Source organism: Corticium candelabrum, chromosome 1 (assembly GCF_963422355.1).
Source record: "Corticium candelabrum chromosome 1, ooCorCand1.1, whole genome shotgun sequence".
NCBI lineage: Eukaryota > Metazoa > Porifera > Homoscleromorpha > Homosclerophorida > Plakinidae > Corticium > Corticium candelabrum.
Window position 1 is genome coordinate 2,170,411 of NC_085085.1, and position 20,926 is coordinate 2,191,336.

General features: G+C 43.7%; 2 protein-coding genes across 2 annotated transcripts; one reads left to right on the forward strand and one right to left on the reverse strand.

Moving 5' to 3' along the window:
- Positions 1 to 11,852: 11,852 nt before the first annotated feature.
- On the reverse strand, positions 11,853 to 12,683 carry LOC134196143 (uncharacterized). Its single transcript, XM_062665214.1, has 2 exons — positions 12,591 to 12,683; positions 11,853 to 12,302 (listed from the first exon to the last, which is right to left on the reverse strand). Exons 1-2 carry the CDS (start codon positions 12,681 to 12,683, stop codon positions 11,853 to 11,855), a joined length of 543 nt encoding a protein of 180 aa, XP_062521198.1.
- A 7,283-nt stretch (positions 12,684 to 19,966) lies between these two features.
- On the forward strand, positions 19,967 to 20,675 carry LOC134197527 (uncharacterized). The gene has a single exon (XM_062666872.1). It carries the CDS (start codon positions 20,071 to 20,073, stop codon positions 20,470 to 20,472), a length of 402 nt encoding a protein of 133 aa, XP_062522856.1. The 5' UTR covers positions 19,967 to 20,070; the 3' UTR covers positions 20,473 to 20,675.
- The last annotated feature ends 251 nt before the right edge of the window (positions 20,676 to 20,926 follow it).

The following is a 20,926-nucleotide window of genomic DNA, read 5'->3' on the forward strand; positions in this document are numbered from 1 at the left end:
ATCGGGAAGTAAGTATGCGCTAAGTCACTTATCTAAGTTGCATTATAATTATTAATGCTTCTAATTATTTTAAGAGCTTTTTAGAGTTAAGAGAATCGGACGAGCCTAGAGAGAAATGCCCACGGTGTAGTGATGATGTCAGAATGTCAGAGCTAAGAAGACATCTAACCAACAACTGCAGGTAGCATCTCTACACCTGCACCATTTGTATATAGTACGCAGTGCGTACTCGATACCTCAGTCGAAGTATAGTGTGCCAAACGAGACCACTAGAGTACAAAACCTTTTTCTAGCACGCTAATGTCACTTCACATACATTGCATGATATGTATTCGTATAGCCCAATTCCATTTTTGGTTTGTCAAGCTGGACCGGCGAATCATAGCATGCATGAAAAACTTAATTGCATGAACGATGCAGCTTAATTAATTAATAGGCTAGTTTAGAATAATTTGTATTTTACAACCTTCTTATTAGTAAAGTGCTCTTTTCTATATTTCAGTAGTCATCTCGTGTCAGACGTAAGCGGTCAGCCTTTATCTTCTACGTATGTCCACTTCTTCAAGTATCTAAGCGATGATGTTTCTTTATTATCTAAATCAGGCTTTCTGATGCGTTATTGTAGTAATCAACCAGTGGATGATACAGACACAGACACGGAGTTGCCATAAATTGTATTCTCTAGAAATATTTCTGATGAACGACCACGTCTGCCGTCGACATCTAGATGCTCTCAACAATTTCCTACCGTCTCTCAAGCTGCAGCTAACATCACATTTCCAGAATCCGCAGTTTCAGCTGTTCGGGTGTTTCAGAATGCTGCTGCTATCCAATCTCGGGCACTATCGCTAACCATTCCTCGGCCAGAATTATCTCTTTCTCAACCAGTGTTCTCTATCCATTCTATTCAGCCCACTTCTAACCCCTCTCCACCAGCAATTCACTCCAATTCTCAAGCACGTTCTTTGGCTTCAGTATCTCAGCCTTTGTGTTCCACCCACTCTCTGCCTACCGTTTCTCTTATTGCCTCTCAGTCAGAATCTTTTGCATTGCAGTCTAATTCGGCATCGACATCTACGCCTACTTTAACGGTACCTTCTCCTTCTGAGCACAGTTCTGCTTTCCATTCTCCGGCTCCGTATAACAGTGTCCAAACTTCGACTTCATCTTCTCCTTCTGTAGTAACACTTTCTGCTGAAAACACATCTACTTTGCATGACTACCACTCAATACAAGGTGTACTTCATCATCACACTGAAAGTGTGCTAACGGGAAATCCGTATTATCTGCGACTGTCGAGACATAATATCTTTGCGGAAGCTGTGGCATTCTACAAGACTGCAACAAACAACGATTTGTCAAGACCACTGCGCGTACAGTTTGAAGGTGAAGATGGGGTTGATGCTGGAGGAGTAAGGAGAGATTTCTTCAGAAGCCTGTTTGTCAAGTTTGCTGAACCGGGAAGGGGTTTGTTTGAAGGTCCATCCAACAAACTCTGGCCTGTTCACAACGTTATCGCTTACCGCACCAGGATGTTTAAGTTAGTTGGCACAGTGATAGCGCACTGCATTCTTCAATGCAGTATGGGTATGCCTTCGTTTGCTCCCGCACTGGTAAAATATATAATGACCGAATGCGAAGGCGACTGTATCGCTAACATATGTCTGAAAGACATACCCGAGTCAGAGACAAAAGCAATGTTGTTAGAGGTATAAATTAACTTGATTGACTGCAACAGTACATAATTTGATCGATACAAGTAAGTAGATGTGTTTTGCAGATGAGCGGTGCCGATACCAGAACTACGTTTCTGTCAGTGATAGAACGCTTTGATGGCATCGACATGGTAGCGTCTAGCGGATGGACTGGTTCCACTAAGTTTGATCAAAGAGATGCAATCATTCAATCAATTGTATTAAATGAGTTGATCTACAAACGAAGAGCTGGCATTGCTCAATTACGGTAAGGCCTTGCTAGTCTTGAAGTTCTAAAGATAATGCAAATGTATCCCGAAATTTTGAAGCCATTATTAGTTTATGACTCAATTCCTATGACCTTGACAATGTATACATTTCTTGTGTAGGTAATTATGTTGAATATTAAATCAGTTATTTTATTTCTATAGATTGCAAGAATTTTTAGTGGTCGAAGAGCCCGACACAGCTAAAAAGCAATCTGCAGAATTGTTTTTCCAGCAACCACTAAGCGACAACATTGTAATAAACGTTGGAGAAAGTAAGCTCAAATTATATAATGTAGTCATTTAAATTTTAATAACTGGTTTTCTGTACAGACACAATACCAATTTTTCAAGCTGTTCTAGAGTTTAGAGCATGTGTTGATGACATACAGCATTTGCTGCCTGGATCCTACATCAATGTAGGATATCATGAAGAAAGTGACGAATCAGCAACGATGCCCACTGCATCCACATGCACTTTGTCACTTCTTCTCCCACTGGTCCACGCAGACTACGAGTCGTTCAAAAATCAATTTGCAAAAGCTTTGCAGTATGGTCTGCGGGGGTTTGGCCTTACTTAAGTTAACGGTTTGCTACGGCACCTGTTTTAATTGTGTTTTTCGGCACTTTTCAGTACGTCAGTCACGCAGTTTGAGTTCCACGTTTGTCAATGTACTATACATGTGTAGCAGGTTGACAATAATAAACATGGTTCGTTATCAACAGTGGTGTAAGATATGAAGCAACCGACGTACGCAACTGCGGAGTCTCGGTTGCATAGCTGAACGTGTCCGTAGAAAGATTTAGTGGAGTGCGTCACATACATTTTTCGACCGATCCGCGATTTAGCCAGCAGGCTCTGGCTAAGATCATTAGGACATTTGAAAGAGCAAATAATTGTTGACCTGTCTGACAGGACCGTGAAAACCATTTTGTCTGTTCGACCACTTTTCAGAAAGATGATTTTTGCCAGGGGCACAATACAATCATCTGGGTATAGAAGATTCAATAAGTAACACATTTGCAGCACTTTGTACGTGAGTCTTGCGTTTTCTACTAACGTGCATTCCTTTTCCTTTCTATACTAAATTTCAGGCCGTATTATTTCCTTCCTACCGGTCTAAAGGTTAGGTTGTTTAGTTGTTTGTCTAGACTAGCCTTTTCGTTATTGTTACTTAATCATCAAGCAATGGATTAAAGCTAAGTATATACGCTGGCCCGGATGCAGAATTTTTAAAATAGGAGTCCAGTTGTATTATTGGCCACGCCCCCAAACCATTTAAATCTTTGTTTGACCTACGAAACCAGCAAACTCACTTCAATCTGTATTAATTTTGTAGCATATTTATTAGATAATTATCGACAGTTAAGTTTAGAATTGAACGAATTAACCATCCATCAAAATATTAATTAATTAAATACGTTCGCTTTAATAACACAACAAACAAGATTTCGGCTGCAGTGGGCTTGTCGTTGAAGTAGGGGTCATGACACAGAGGACAGGTACCCCTCCCTTCTATCCGCTTATGATATCGATATACGCCAACCTAATTTGCCTAGTGTGCCTAGAAAGTTCCATATGGCTCGGACGGTATACTGTAGTGTACTAAACACTAAAATGAATTAGCATTATAATGCCATTTCTCACTTTCTCACGGTTATTATCATCTTTGATGAGTACCTACTGTATTACCTAGTTTGCAATTGTCCTTTCTATCTGAGTTTTACTAACTAAGAGATATTACAACCAAAATACTACTAGTATGCATATCAGCAAGCTCTGTTAGTTAAGGCGGTTGATATCAGCAAGCTCTCTTAGTTAAGGCGGTTAATATCAGCAAGCTCTCCTAGTTAGGGCGGTTGATATCAGCGAGCTCTCTTAGTTAAGGCGGTTAATATCAGCAAGCTCTCCTAGTTAGGGCGGTTGATATCAGCGAGCTCTCTTAGTTAAGGCGGTTAATATCAGCAAGCTCTCCTAGTTAGGGCGGTTGATATCAGCAAGCTCTCTTAGAAGAAGCGCTGTTTTGGCTTCCTCTTGTAAACTGCTCACGCTCTACAGTATGCTCCTGCTCTCACTGAACGGTATTTTTGCGACAGTCGGCGTTCCATACATCTCTGCCTATTAGAGCGCGTGATGTGTGTCATAATTCCGTCGGCTGGGCTGCGCTAACTTGTCGGCTGGGCTGAGATATCATGTCACCACAACTAATTTGCATCTCAGCCCAGCCGACGACAGCGCGTCAAGTGTCATAATTCCGTCGGCTGGGCTGCGATATCATATTACATGCAACGTTCTCGTTCTAGCCCATGGCCGTAGCACGCGTAAATTGTGTCAAATTCTGCTGGGCTGGGCTAGCCTAAATTGTTGCACTCGTCGGCTGGGCTAGCGTAGCATATTCCACTTGTCATTTGATATCTCAGCCCAGCCGACGAGAAGCGCATCGACTGTGTCTAATACGTCGTCGGAAGTGAGGTTGCAGTTGACAATATGGCAACTGTAGGCAATGTGTTCTGATGACGCATGCGCACGATATATCAGATCCAAGTTGCAGATGGACTCACGATTGCAACATACTCGCGGCTAGATCGATTGCAAGTGCAAGTGCTCGTCACTCAAACTTCTTGATAAAGCTTTCTAGCTGGCTGGTCTAGTGTAGCCTCGCCCCAGAAGCAGTGTGGATTGAAGCCTCGGATGCGCTGCCATCACCACTACGTCTGGTATGGTACCGCCCTTTGCGGTCACCGTTAATTATGTCTTTAGGAACATGATTAGTGTCAGTTACGTTGTCGGTGTAGTAGATTACAGGAAACGACTGTCGCGTGAGATCTTTGCTAATTAGCGTGCAGTACAATGCATTGCAGTAGAGGCATATGACGCATTGCAGCTTCAACTGAGAACCTGTGTACGCGTTCAAAGGCGTATGGTGCACTGCAAGTGCCATTTCTGATCTTCCATTTCACCGCTACGCTCTCTAAAGCAGCTGCAATCTCTTACTAACGCTTGACAGCGGCCTAAAATCGCAATATCGACAAGTACAGAGGCTAGAACAACGTCAAGTCCAATCGAAAGCTCAGTTCCTAGCTAATAACATTTGCATCACACACGCTGAAGAATTGATTACATACTTACTCCCGCCCAGAAAGGCGATACCATACCAGACGTAGTGGTGATGGCAGCGCATCCGGGGCTGCAATCCACACTGCGTCTGGGGCGAGGCTAGGTCTAGTGTGATTCTCAACTTCTGGTAAGTGGCCATACGTATAGGTGGGCATGATCTAGCGTGGGAGGCCCTGATTACAGATGTTGCGTTTTGTGTTGAGAAATCACAGTATACATAGAATTTGTGGAACATTCTAATGCAATTACTGTACCTATAGGTGGTAATTGCATGTGCTAATGGTAGTACATGCTATTGGTAGTAACCCTAGAACGAGAACGATGCATGTAATATGATATCGCAGCCCAGCCGACGGAACTATGACACACCTGACAGCAGTCGTCGGCTGGGCTGAGATGCAAATTAGTTGTGGTAACATGATATCTCAGCCCAGCCGACGGAATTATGACAGACATCACGTGCGCCATACCCTACATCCTTCCGGCGGATGCCATTAGATTCACTGGGTCGTGTACTGTACCAGGTGTTATCAGGATCGAGCGAGCAAAGGAAATTGAGGCATCCCTGGGATGGCATGTACGCAACACCGGTCCGTGTTTCTTCTCTTTGTGATGGTGCTCCGCGTCTTGTGCTTGTCTTCGTACAGTCTCGTATCGACATACTATCCGCAGCACATCAAAAAATCGCCTTACGATCAGAAGCGACCGTCAGAGTTTACAGGATATGTGGTATCCGCATTCTCGCCGACGTATATACTGGCGTCTATTTTTACCGGATATTGGTCACTGAAGTCCTACGGTGGTAAATTCTGTTTAGTAACCGGACTGTTTCTAGCTGGAGGATCGTGGCTACTGTTTGGAGTATTGCAATATGTGACCGAGTGGAAATACTTCTTGGCTTTCTCTGTCCTTCTGAGAATGACTGTTGGTGTAGGCGTGGCTTCAGTAGATGTCTCCTCTTTCTCACTTGTGATGTCTTCCTATCCGGACAAAGTTGGATTTGTGTCATCACTAATGGAAGTGACATGGTCTATGGGTAATATTCTTGGGCCACCTATGGGAGGCATTTTATATGACTGGAAGGGATTTATGGTGCCTGCAGGCACACTAGGAATGTTTCTCTTGCTGCTTGCATTTATTGCTGTTTTTGTGCCAACCGTCAATAGCTTGGAGCCATCCTACACCTCGCATGAAGATTCTATTTCCACAAAACAGTTTATTGGACTTGCTTGCAAACTGTGGACAATACTAACAATTGCTTCAGGCTATATGATATTGATCTGTATTTCGTTTCCACAAGCAACTTTGTCTGCTTTCTTGCACAGCAAGTTTAATTTTTCGCCAGGAAAAGTGGGACTTGTTTTCCTGGCGAGTGCAGTTGCTAATACTTTAGTAGCACCTGTGGTAGGCAAACTGTGTGATATGATGCATCCTAGATGGTTTGTACCGAGTGGAATTATAACTGCTGGTGCTGGTGGATTCTTTCTCATGTCGTTTGGACACTCCATTGCCTTACAAGTTCTTGCACAAGTGTTCATAGGAATTGGGAGTGCATTGACACTTGGTTCTTGCTACACAGATCTGTTGAAGGAGTTTTGTAGAAAGTTACAAGTAGACGAACTGGATGAAACTACAATTGGAAAAGCATACTCTGCTCTCAGGATTTTTTCCATTCTCGGTGAAATTACTGGTTCAGCTTTAGGTGGAGTGTCCGTAGATTCTCTAGGTTTTGGCAAGGCTACCCTGATGTGGGGCAGTATTGAAACATTGTTTGGAGTTGTGTACTTGTTGTTATTTACAATTTCAAGAATACCTTACATTTAATTGTAGATCTGTGTAGCACTCTTGCTACACAGATCTGTGCAAGAAATGAACCTGACACTGCCAGGCTCACGTGAGTGTGGGGAGGAGGCTAGGTGTGAGGTACTCTTTCAAACTCTATTAATTGATTAAATGTTACTGCTGTTAGTACTGTACGTATTATCATGCCAAATTGTATATCTCATGACTTACTATATTACATGTATATTTATGCATATACTTGGAACCTCAGCCGAGGGTTTAGCTCTCTAGTGCTTCTTCATTACAACTGTAATTGACCGTAATCAACACAAGCAACACGAGCAGAATGCACGCTATTAGACCTCCTGCTCTCTTTTACTTAGTAATCGCACCAGACTTACCACACATACTTCAGATATCTTGAAAACGCATCATAATTGGTACACGTAGTTACGGTACTGTACGACAGTTAGTCTGAATGTAGATTCCAGGTTCAGGAACTGCCGGAAGTACGTGTACGCCCTCACCACATCCTGCTGCAGGAGTCTTTGTTAGTTAATTAGGACAGAAATGACATTCGGTACTGTTACACATGGCATCTCTGCTTAGACATCGATTGATTAATCTTCTCTTTGTGATGGTGCTCCGTGTCCTCTGCTTGTCTTCGTATAGTCTATATCGACATACTATCCGCAGCACATCAAAAATTCGCCTTACGATCAGGAGCGCCCGTCAGAGTTTACAGGATATGTAGTAGCCTCATTCTCGCCGACCTATCTGCTGGGGTCCATTTTTATTGGACACGTCTCATTGAGGTATTACGGCGCTAAATTTTGTCTTGTAACTGGATTGTTTCTAGCCGGAGGAGCGTGGGTACTGTTTGGAGTATTGCAATATATGACAGAGTGGAGACACTTTTTGGCTTTCTCTGTCGTTCTGAGACATGACCGTTGGTTTTGGAGTAGCTTCAGTAGATGTGTCATCTTTCTCACTCGTGCTATCTTCCTATCTTGACAAAATTGGATTAGTGTCATCACTTATGGAAATGACATGGTTTGTGAGTAATATTCTCGGACCATTTATGGGAGACATTCTATATGACTGGATGGGATTTGTAGTGCCGGCAGCTCACTAGGAATTTGTCTTTTGCTGTTTGCGTTTATTGCTGTTTTTGTGCTAACTGGTAATAGCATGAAGCTTTCCTACAAGTCAGCAAAAAGTCATATTTCTACGAAACAATTTATTAGACACGTTTGCAGTCTATGGACAATGCTCACATTTGTTTCAGGATATATAATAGTGATCTGTCTTTCATTTTCACAAGCAACCTTGTCATCTTTCCTACACAAGAAGTGTCATTTTTTACCCAGACAAGTAGGATTTGTTTTCTGGCGAGTGGAGTTGCCAATGCTGTACCGGCTCCTGTGGTAGGTAAAATGTGCGATATGATGCATCCTAGATGGTTTGTACCGAGTGGTATTATAACGGCCTGTGCTGGTGGATTCTTTCTCATGTCGTTTGGAAACTCCATTGTCTTGCAAGTTCTTGCACAAGTGTTCATAGGAAATGGGAGTGCATTGACACTTGGTTCTTGCTACACAGATCTGTTGAAGGAGTTCTGTAGAAAGTTACAAGTAGACAAACTTGATGAAACTACAATTGGAAAAGTATACTCTGCTTTTAGAATTCTTGCCACTCTTGGTGAAATTACTGGTACTGCATCGGGTGGAGTGTTTGTAGAGTCTCTAGGTTTTGGCAAGGCTACACTGATGTGGGGTAGTATTGGAACATCACTTGGAGTTGTGTACTTGTTGTTATTTGCAATTTCAAGAATATGTGGCAATGAAAATATGGTGGTAGGAGTTTATGTAGCGTTGCATAGTCTAGGTTAGCGAACTTGATGCAAGCATATGTATATAGATAGATTGGAAATACTATATATAGTATTACCGCACATGTTCAAGGTTCAGCTACGCATCAGTGTACATCTCAACGATCGTTTGGACCAGCATAGCGTATAGTACGTGCATATAGTACATACACAAGTGGAATGGATGCGAGATTTCCACCTTTTCCCCCTCACCTCTTTTCGTGTTAGTTTGTTGAGTGGACTAGCAACATGAGCGAAATTGTCGATAAAACGTCGGTAATAACTGGCAATGCCGAGTGACGCCTTGACCTCTTTAACGGTATTAGGTGTTGGCCAGTTGAGAACTTCTTCCCACTTTGACGGATCAGTCGAAATACCACGCTTTGAAACCTGATGTCCAAGATGATTAACTTGCGTTTCGCAAAAATGGCATTTAATGGGAGAGAGCTTCAAGCCAGCTTGTCTGAGACAGTGTAAAACCAGTTGGAGTCGAACAAGATGCTGCCTAAATGTGCTAGAGAATATGATACTATCATCTAAGTAAATCAAACACGCGTCCCAGGTTAGTCCTCGCAGCACAAGTTCCACGAGGCGTTGGAATGTAGTGGCGCATTACATAGACCAAAAGGCATCACTTGAAACTTGTAGTGACCGGAATGTGTAGTGAACGCACTTTTAGGCTGAGAGTCGGCGTCTAATTCGACTTGTCAATAAGTACTGGAGAGATCTAACGTTGAGAAAAACTGCTCACCGCCGAGAGCTGCCAGTGTATCATCTACTCGTGGTATAGGGTACGCGTCTTTTACGGTGACATCGTTTATTTGGCGAAAGTCAATGCAAAACCGAAAACTTTCATCCTTTTTTCAACCAAAAGACCGGTGACGACCATGGGCTAGAACATGGTTTGATGATATCGTTTTCTAGCATGCTCTGCACTTGGGGTCCAACTTACTGACGAAGACTAAACGGTTGTCGATACGGTCGTTGTCGCAGGGGATGATGGTCGCCTGTGGCAATAGATGGCAGGTTACGTAGGTACGTCCAATGTCGGATAGTCCTATAGAAAATAGGTCGGAATATCGTTCCAACAAATTTTGAAGGGCTGCCTGTTGGGGTAACGTCGGCTCACTTTGTGACCAGTCGAACTGACTCCAGTCGATAACCTTGCGTGTAGAACAAAATGCTGTCGTATTCAATCCTGAGCAGTCCGTGGTTTGTGAAGGGTGTAGAGTTGTAACGCCACGGAGATCAGTGTCGACGCAAACGCGGCCTAACGTCTTCCCACGATACAGCTGGACGGTGCCGGCCACGTTCAAAATGCGGACAGGTGTTTTGCCCAAACGACCATTAACTACGGCCGGAGCTGCAAGTAACTCTAACGTTTCTCCAAGTTTGTGGTCAGGCTCGAACAAGCAGTCGTTACTGTCGCATATTATCTCTCCGTGTTCCCCAATCAAGGCTCCTAGTGCAATCACTTCTCGCTGGTCCAGCGTAAGGGTAATATCGTCTAGCAAGGCGACGCGGCAACCCTGTGTTGGAGATGTACTTCTAGTCTGTCCTTGAATCGATATCAAACGGTCTTGCCGATGTAAACAGTGCTCACTAAACAGTACATCAATTGTATTCTGTTTCAAGAAGTCAACTCCTAGTATCACACATAATACAGACACGTTAGCAACAAAAAACCCCGGCGTTCTGTTTCTAAGCATCCAAGCTTCACGAGTAAACGAACCTCTCCCGCTACAGGCAAATGCTCACCATTAGCCATTTCCAGAGTTAAAGACGACGAAGTCAACGACAGGGTGGTGGCGAAGGACTCGGGTAGAATAGAAAAACCTGCTCCCTGTATCCACTAGGCAGCGTACTTGATGTCCGGAAATTTTAGCATCTACATACACCGAGTGACTATCAGTTGACGTGTTTGTTCTTACTACTGCACTCGGCGGTTGTCTATCACAATCAACATGAACACCTGAATACCGTGGTCGTGGTGTATTCCATTTGCTACGTTTACTATCTGCTACAGCCTCAAAAGAAGGGCACTGCGATTGGTAGTGACCAATCCCCCACATCTCCAGCACTCTACAGTCCTACGAAGTCCACTGGCTAGTTAAAACCACAAAACTTGAAACTCCAAACTCCAAACCATCTCGAACCACGCTTTCTGGTGACCCAATTCATCATGACCCAATTGTAACGTGGTGCAATCAATTTGTAAGTAACCATGCAGATGAAATGATACCAAGTGCTGGCAGTGCTTCTGCAAGTAAAAGCAGACAGCAGAAGACATGGTTCGAGGTGGTTAATTTGGAATTCAAGCTTTGTGTTTTATGACACGCCCTAAGAACCCAAACAAAGCGCCCATTGTCAAGATGACTAGAATCGTACCCAGTTCTCCTCCTCGCGCGCGCTCCACGTGGTCCTGGCAAGTGGAACGAAAAGCACGTGCCAAAACACGTGAAGCGAGCGCGAGGAGAAGGACTGAGTACGAATCTACGAGATGACAAGGTTTGTCGGATAGTCTCGCGTAGCCAGACCATCTCCGCCTACATCCTTCCGGCGGATTGCCTGACTTCCGTTGGCTGCGCGAGAGACTAAAAAATTAGATGCACTGGGACGTGTACTGTACCATGTGCTATCCGGATCGAGCGGGCAAAGGAAATTGACGCATCCCTGATGTAAAGTCTTGTAGACCTTTCTTTCATACAGTCCCGCTCTCTCACTAACTAGTGCGCTACCCACTACCCCGTATGTCTATTGTTTACTATTTGCTACATCTTCCTTTCCCCAACACAAGTCGTACGGAGCGTAGTCCGCAAACACAACTCGCAAACACAAGTCCTAAGTAACGTGGTCCTTTCGCCAAACTGGTAGTTTGACCTGTCGACCCGACCGTGTCTTTTTCTCGTGAGAGGATAGTTGTTCCACCCTTAACTCTCCTAATGGTTTGTCTCCACTTGCAATACCGCTACTATTTGCCTCTTCGGTCTCGTTCTCCCTTTCCAATGCTATCTCATCTGTGCGGGATAAATCTGGTCGTCACTGCAACTGATGACGGTTTCGTCGCAGCACAGTGCAACTGGCTAACCGCACACGAAAAGAACGTCCATGAAATTGCTGAATCACTGTAGCTGGAATCCTCCATGTTTGCATATTGTGTCCCAGACTAACATCCTATCATGAATGTCCAGCTGGGGAAGTGGTTGAGCTCCAGTTCGTTGGTCATAGTATTTCCTCTGCTGCTGTTTACTGCGTTCATCTGTTTCTTGCATTGTATCTCGTCTGGCCACTTCCGGTGCAAGCACTCCTGGAAGAGAAGGCAATGTGGTATGCAAGCGGCGACCCATTAGCAGATGGGTTGGAGAGACACCGGTTGCTTCGTGTGGAGCCGTCCGATATGCCAACAGAGCAAGATAGAAGTCTCCTCCCGAAGACTTGGCCTTTGTCATCAAACTCTTGATTGTTTGAACACTACACTCAACTAATCCATTACCTTGGGAGTGTAAACGCGATGACGTTCTGTGATGAAATCCGTACGCCGTAGCTAATTTCTGAAACTCCGCACTGGCGAACTAGGGGTCATTATCGTTGAAAAATTTCACCGGAATTCCATGACAAGAGAAAATTCTTTTAAAGTGCTGGATGACATTTACGGTCCGCATACTTGACAGTTTTCTGACTTCCGGAAAACGTGAATAGTAGTCAAGTACTAACAAATTATGGTCGCCCTGCAGTTCAAAGAGATCCGCCGCCACCCGTTCCCACGGCAGCTGTGGTAAAGATGTAGAAGTCAGAGGTTCCTTTCGCTGCTGGTGACGGTAACAACCACAGACGTCACAGTCTGTCATCATTTGCCTTACCTCATTGGACATGTCTGGCCACCACATTGTCTCACGCAAACAAGCTTTGGTTTTAGCAATATCCTGATGACCCTTGTGAGCGCTGGCCGACATCTCTTTGCGAAGACTCCGAGAAATGACAATCTGAGTCCCTCACATAATCAATCCCTGCACCCGTGTCAGCAGATGCTGGTAAGGCCAAAACCGTTGAAATTCTTTTTGCAAATTGTGACGAGTAGGCCAACTTGTTTGGAGGACACGATGAAGTATAGTCAGTTGAGGATCCCTCAGAGTTGCTTCTCTAATTTTCTACAACCGAAGACCTGACTCTGGCAAGCATTCGGTAACTACATCGACGTGATCCTGGACCACTTTCTCAATTCTTGGATCCTCGTCATCCACTGGTGCTCTTGCTAAAGCATCTGCTGACACCAGACATTTTCCCGAAACGTATTGCACCTCAACGCTGTAGCGCATCAATCGAAGCTTCATTCTCATCAATCTAGGTGGCATTCATCCAAGCTTTGAACATCCATTATTGATACTGGCGGTTTATGATCTGTTTCAATGACAAACCGCTCTTCGCTGCCAAATAAATAACAGTGGGACTTCTCACACGCCCACGTCATGGTTAGGCGTTCCCTTTCACTCTGAGAGTAGCGTTGTTCTGTGGACGATAAAGCTCGAGAGATGTACGTAAGGGGTGCGCGCCGTCCATCACTTTGAAGTTGCAGGAGGACTGCGCCTATTCCAAAAGAAGATGCATCACAGGATACAATCGTGGGAGCTCTTTGCCTAAGATACGCCAGAACGGGAGCTCCTACTACAATTTCTTTTATTTTCATCCAGGCATCTTTTTTGAACTGGTGTCCACTGCCATGCCGCCTCATCTTTCAACAACTGGCGCAAAGGAGCTGATTCCTGCGAATGTCGACGTAGAAACTTCGCCACATGCGCGAGCAAGCCCAACAGACGCCTGACCTCTTCCTTGGATGCTGGCCGTTTCATCTCTGTAATAGAGTGAAGTCTGTCACTGCCGACCGCCACCCCTTTCTGTGTTATGCGTCTGTAGTTTGTAATACTAGATTGGCGGCAGTTGCACTTCTCTGGCTGCAAGCGAAAATTGCAAGCCCTGAGCCACTCCATCACCTGACGTAATCGTTTGCCGTGCTCTTCCTTGCTTGAACCCCAAATCGGTATATCATCGAGAAAGCACGCAACACCACACATCATCTATACGCAACGCCATTTTTCGGATTCTTTACCGGTAGATAGCATTTTCCTATTTGCACGTGGCACCTGTGTCAAGCTGAAATGTCCTAAGTGAATTGCATCCCGTGGTGTCAATGTCAGAGTAATAAGTGATTCATTCACACTACTGTCGTTCTCGTCATCTGTTTCCGCTTCTACATAGTGTAACTTTGTCTGCCTTGGCTGTCTCTTCTTTTGTCTTGATCTGCATATACTAGCAAAGTAATTACGTCCACCGCATGCCACGCATTGTTTCCCAAATGCTGGACAGTACTTAGCACCAAACATATATGGTTCTTACCACAGTAACGGCATTCTTTGTCTGCTTTGTCATGTTGTTTTCAATGCTTTGTCTTATCAGGGAGTGCGGTAGCACTCCCTATGTAGGGATGCGAAAATCTAAAATGGTGCCCCATGCAAAAGTATCCAAACGCATCCGAACCGGATCTCTCAGAACTCACTAGAGAGATCTCGGACCCACGTAGCGCTCAACTTCAAACGTTCCTAATGGTAGCCAGACTATCATTGCTGACACTAAGCTCCTCAGAAGCCAGCTATCGGCAAGTAAAAAACCCGATATGTTCTTTCACATTTCACATTTCACATTTCACGTTTGTCAGCCACAGGGAATGTGACACAAAACCCACTTGTGATTTTGTGTGTGTTTTCGTGAGGATTTGCGTGGGAAACGAAGCAAACCCATGTGTGGGTTTGTGAAACAAATACCCACATGTGGGTTTTCTAACCCACAGAAACTTCGCAAAAACCCACAAAAAATCCACAAAAAACCCACGTAAAACCATAAGAAACCTACCATAACCCACCATAACCCACCTTGAGGATTTTGAAAAAATTAAGAAAACCCATACATAAACCTAGAGGCACCGCCATTTTCATTTCTAATTTAGGGTTGAGTTTGCTATATATATATATATATATATATATATATATATATAGACTTTTTTATTGAATTCAATCGTCTATAATTATCGGTGAAACCCATGAAAACCCATGGAACCGCCAATGCAAATTGCAACAGTAAGTGGACATGGAACTGATTGTAATCATGTCTGATTATATTTCCAGTTACCCTACCTAATCGCCACATCTTGCAATCTAGATTAGCAAAAATGCACTCTAGAAGTGTAAGTGTCTCTGCTTTCTTTTCACGTTCAGTAGCAGTCCTTGTCAGTTATCTGCTTTCGCACTGATGATTCTTTTGCCCAGGTGATGAATCGCTGATGTGGTTTCTTTCAGTTGAACCGTCGTAGGACGATCGACCTCTGCATGGTTGAGCATTCACCTGTACTTGAGGATTTTATCGTTTTCTAGTAGAAAGCAGTCGTTGCAACTGCAGTAATACAGACAAGAAGAGACAAGAGGTACTTATTAGTTTGTTTTTCCTGAATCTTATTCAAAAGCCCTAATCCCTGGCAAGCTCCATCCATGTCATAACTTGAAGAAACTACCGACATTGTTTTCGGCTAGCTTAGGCTTCTTCATCGATGGTTTCATCTACGTACAATATCAAAAGGAAAATGTGAAACAGCGTAACTCATTCTACATCTGAAGAGTGACATTCACGGCACGTAGACATCTCTACAAACCACGTCAACTAAGACCCAAGTCGCTGGACTGCGCTGTACATGTTGTAGGTGAAAGCGTAATCCTCTTGCAGACGTCGCGACAGCGAACCGCCAGAACAGACTGCCGGTTGAGTCCAAGTGCCCGCGTATTTGCTATTTGAACAGTGCGTGATGGTGATTGGCTACAGAAGGCTCCCGTTCAGGTACGCATGATCCAAGCGTGACGCCGATTGGTTCATTTCGATCCTCCTTGATCCTGCTGCTTACGGTCACATCTTGGGAGGCCCAAGGTGGTAGCTGTCTAGTCTCTCTAGACTTGCTAATTGCTACTCTACGATCCACTAAGTATGAAAGTAAACACTATTAGTTTGGTTGGTAGGCGTGACCTTGGATCACGAGTCCACCCAGGGTGGTAGACGACATGCCAACTGAACATTGCAACATTTCTGTCTTTCTCTAACAACTGCATTGGGTTTTGCGTTTATTTCGAAGGTTCCAGTGGGTTTTCGTAATCTGCAGTCGTGCTCTGCTGTCAAGTTGATTTTGTAACAAAACGCTAGCGGAGCTCATTTACTACTACATCACTTTTGATTAGCAGCTTTCCTGACTTTTAGCTACTGTAAACGCATCAGTTCTCTGCTCACGCTGGGTTTCAGATTTCCCAGCTATTGTTATGTGGGTTCTTTCATCATAACCCTAAAAACCCATATTCCTTGTGTTTCCTATAGCCGTAGCCATATCCGCGGTCTATAGAGCTCAAATAAATAGTTCCTTAGACTAGGCGACTACAAACTACAAATGTCTACGAATTCTAGCTATTCTGCCTGTCTCATGCAGCATTACCAGCTGCGCATGTGTCGAATAAAACCCATGTTGTGTGTTTGAACGTTTCATGCTGTGTTTTCTATGGGTTTACGAACTCGATCTACAGAAACCCATGTATAACACCTGTTGAGTTAGATGGGTTTTGTGTCACATTCCCTGTGAGCCAGGCTAGCGCCTCACTCGAAGCAGCTACAACGACGAGAGCCACACCAAACGATTCGCTCTTGTCCGAAGAATTGCACTGACCCAACAGCTAGAAATGTGCAAAGTCACCTTGTATCAGTCAACTGCTGCCATGCAATTCCACGTACTGCTTCCCACAACGCCATGTTGTTCCGGTCACGTGTGTACATGTGACTACCGTTTGGAAGCCTAGCTGCTACTTCCACCTGCTGCTACATACTGCTTACAGTTGCGTGTAGTTGAACATGTACAGTACCACTATCTTCAACGGCGCGGCGTCCTGTCTGACTCTCTGTGCATGTAAGCGTGTATCTCTTCCGTGCAACCCTATAGGTAATGGAAGTTGTTTATAGATGCAATCAGTGTTATTACGTACATCCGTCAGCTGCTACGTACTTCCGTGTATGCTGAGCGTAACGTGGGAGTTGTCTAGAGATGCAATCAAAGATTGAATCCCGGCCGAGCTGCACACGTTTAAACACTAGACTGTCATTTCCATTTCAAACTACACAAGTCCAAAAACATTTTGAGAAAATGATGAGTATGTAGGGATGGGTATGTACTTATGTCATTTATGCCCATTTCCTACATCACACTAGATAAGGTCACTTGAAAAGAGATGCCGTAGCTAAACTGGAATGTGCAGCGTCTAATTACAGCCTGGAATTCGTGGCCTAGAGTGGGAGGGGAGCGGCACAGAGAGTGCAACCTCCACGTGGTCTCTCCTGGGGTTTTGAGCATGAAAGTACTCTCACATGTTCAAAATGTTAGGCACTCGGTTTACTAAAACTGCCATTTCCATCTTCGGGGCATATATATATATATATATATATATATATATATATATATATATATATATATATCAGTGGACATATATATATATATATATATATATATATATATATATATATATATATATATATATATATATATATATATATATATATATATATATATATATATATATATATATATACACACACACTCACGTGCTCGCGTAATATACTTTTAACATAGCTAAAAATATATGAAACAAGTCCAAAAACATTTTGAGAAAATGATGGGTATGTAGGGATGGGTATGTACTTATGTCATTTATGCCCATCTCCCGCATCACAATCTTTTTACCTATATCGCTTGCAGCAGTTGTGAATGTGATGTAGGAGATGGGCATAAATGACATAAGTACATACCCATCCCTACATACCCATCATTTTCTCAAAATGTTTTTGGACTTGCGTTTCATTGGGTTGGGTCGCATTTTGCCCTGGATACCGTGTACACTGTCTCGGACTGCCATCGCTTTCATTTGTGTCGCTGTGGACTCACTTGCTCTGCACATATCTACTGTCTCACTCAATATGTTAGTTTCTTCTGAAGAAGAAGCTGCTATCTGACTGTGTTGTCTCGTATGCCAACTACTACTCTATCTCTCAGTATGTCATCGTGCATTGGACCGTACTGGCACGTTTTCACTAGCTCGATCCTTTAGGGCAGTAAGATATTGATCGAACGTCTCACCTTCCGCTTGTGCACGCTGATTGAGCATGAACCTCTCGTAGATAATATTCGTTTCACCCAAACAGTGATTCTCCATTAGTCGTAGAACAATGTCCGTGTTTGCCTTGTCCTTCTCTTTCTCGAATGGAAGTGCACTGTAGATCCTCAAGGCTTGCTGTCCGACACATATGTGATGAATGTTGCAATACAAACTTGTGCAGGCTGTTGTTTCAGATTGGAAAGTACTTCATACGATTCCCACAGTTGTTTCCACTCTCTCCACGCCTGTCCCACATTTCCAGTAAGGCATAACGGTCTGGGATGTGGTATTCTTCCAAATATTTGCATTGGTTGATACTGCTGATCGATACCCAGTGGTGCATCCACAGGCTCGTGAGATTACTCTTCAACGACGACTTCGTGACGTTCGTCTCGTCTCTGGTCCTCTGACATCGGTGCATATATGAATCAAGCGTTTCGACTATAGACCATTTCTGACACCATGTAATGTGTGCACTTATGAGAGAATGTACTGTCTTACAATGTCCCTAGTCTTATATCCTACTTGTAACCTTACACGCACTACTACAACACATTATCTAGCCTCGAATTTCCAGACCAGAGAGCGCGCGAAGCGCGCGAACTCTAGTCTGGACCAAGTCGATACTAAAACGATTTCGGAAGTATTTATTAATAGCGATGCTAAATGGTAGTCTAACGGCGTAGGATCGTTTTACCTAGATCAACATATCATTTGTAAATGCCATGAGATCTCAAAAACAAAGAAGAGACGTCTGCCGTGTTTGCGGCGATATCTTGGTGGACAGCATGAAACCACGACACACTGATTCTTTGGCAGACCGCTAGCTAGTCTAACCGCTCGACTGGCGAGACTACCGCTCGACCAGTTGTCAGAGGTGATGGTCTAGCGACACTGCTGTGCATGTCCAGTCACCGCAAGCTTGAAAATATCGAAGAACTGAAGCTGAAACTAAAACTAAGATGTGTGCGTGCACCAGAGTCTTCATCACGGCTCTGGCGTGCACTTAGCTGCACACGCACGCAATCAGCGTTAGTGCACTTAGCATAACCAATTACTGCTAAACCAATCAGAATTTACAACAGGCAGTCCGGCTATGAGAAGCCGATTGGCTCAGAAGGCTATTTCCGAAATCATTTTAGTACACCGACTTGGTCCAGACTAGAGTTCTCACACTTCGCGCGCAGTCTGGTCTGAAAGTTCGAGGCTAACATTATCCCCTATACATACCCCGTATGTCTATTGTTTACTATTTGCTACACCTGATTGGTATGACGCAACACCGATCCGTGTTTCTTCTCTTTGCGATGGTGCTCCGCGTCTTGTGCTTTTCTTCGTACAGTCTCGTATCGACATACTATCCGCAGCACATCAAAAAAGCGCCTTACAATCAGAAGCGACCGTCAGAGTTTACAGGATATGTAGTATCCGCATTCTCGCCGACGTTTATACTCGCGTCTATTTTACCGGATATTTGTCACTGAAGTCCTACGGTGGTAAGTTCTGTTTAGTAACCGGACTGTTTCTAGCTGGAGGATCGTGGCTACTGTTTGGAGTATTGCAATATGTGACCGAGTGGAGATACTTCTTGGCTTTCTCTGTCCTTCTGAGAATGACTGTTGGTGTAGGCGTGGCTTCAGTAGATGTCTCCTCTTTCTCACTGGTGATGTCTTCCTATCCGGACAAAGTTGGATTTGTGTCATCACTAATGGAAGTGACATGGTCTATGGGTAATATTCTTGGGCCACCTATGGGAGGCATTTTATATGACTGGAAGGGATTTATGATGCCAGCAGGCACACTAGGAATGTTTCTCTTGCTGCTTGCATTTATTGCTGTTTTTGTGCCAACTGTCAATAGCTTGGAGCCATCCTACACCTCACGTGAAAATTCTATTTCCACAAAACGGTTTATTGGACTTGCTTGCAAATTGTGGACAATACTAACAATTGCTTCAAGCTATATGATATTGATCTGTATTTCGTTTCCACAAGCAACTTTGTCTGCTTTCTTGCACAGCAAGTTTAATTTTTTGCCCGGAAAAGTGGGACTTGTTTTCCTGGCGAGTGGAATTGCTAATACTTTAGTAGCACCTGTGGTAGGCAAACTGTGTGATATGATGCATCCTAGATGGTTTGTACCGAGTGGAATTATAACTGCTGGTGCTGGTGGATTCTTTCTCATGTCGTTTGGACACTCCATTGCCTTACAAGTTCTTGCACAAGTGTTCATAGGAATTGGGAGTGCATTGACACTTGGTTCTTGCTACACAGATCTGTTGAAGGAGTTCTGTAGAAAGTTACAAGTAGACGAACTGGATGAAACTACAATTGGAAAAGCATACTCTGCTCTCAGGATTTTTTCCATTCTCGGTGAAATTACTGGTTCAGCTTTAGGTGGAGTGTCCGTAGATTCTCTAGGTTTTGGCAAGGCTACCCTAATGTGGGGCAGTATTGAAACATTGTTTGGAGTTGTGTACTTGTTGTTATTTACAATTTCAAGAATACCTCACATTTAATTGTAGATCAGTGTAGCACTCTTGCTACACAGATCTGTGCAAGAAATGAACCGGACACTGACAGGCTCACGTGAGTGTGGGGAGGAGGCTAGGTGTGAGGTACTCTTTCAAACTCTTTTAATTGATTAAATGTTACTTCTGTTAGTACTGTACGTATTATCATGCCAAGTTGTATATCTCATGACTTACTATATTACATGTATATTTATGCATATACTTGGAACCTCAGCCGAGGGTTTAGCTCTCTAGTGCTTCTTCATTACAACTGTAATTGACCGTAATCAACACAAGCAACACGAGCAGAATGCACGCGATTAGACCTCCTGCTCTCTTTTACTTAGTAATCGCTCCAGACTTACCACACATACTTCAGATATCTTGAAAACGCATCATAGTTGGTACACGTAGTTTAGGTACTGTACGAGAGTTAGTCTGAATGTAGATTCCAGGTTCA

Excerpts from the sequence above, each read along its gene's own strand:
- LOC134197527 (XM_062666872.1), top strand. The coding sequence starts at position 20,071 with ATGATGCATCCTAGATGGTTTGTACCGAGTGGAATTATAACTGCTGGT.
- LOC134196143 (XM_062665214.1), bottom strand. The coding sequence starts at position 12,683 with ATGTCGGCCAGCGCTCACAAGGGTCATCAGGATATTGCTAAAACCAAA. Across the intron at positions 12,303-12,590 it reads GGCCAGACATGTCCAATGAG|TTCGCCAGTGCGGAGTTTCA; the intron begins GTAAGGCAAATG and ends AATGACCCCTAG.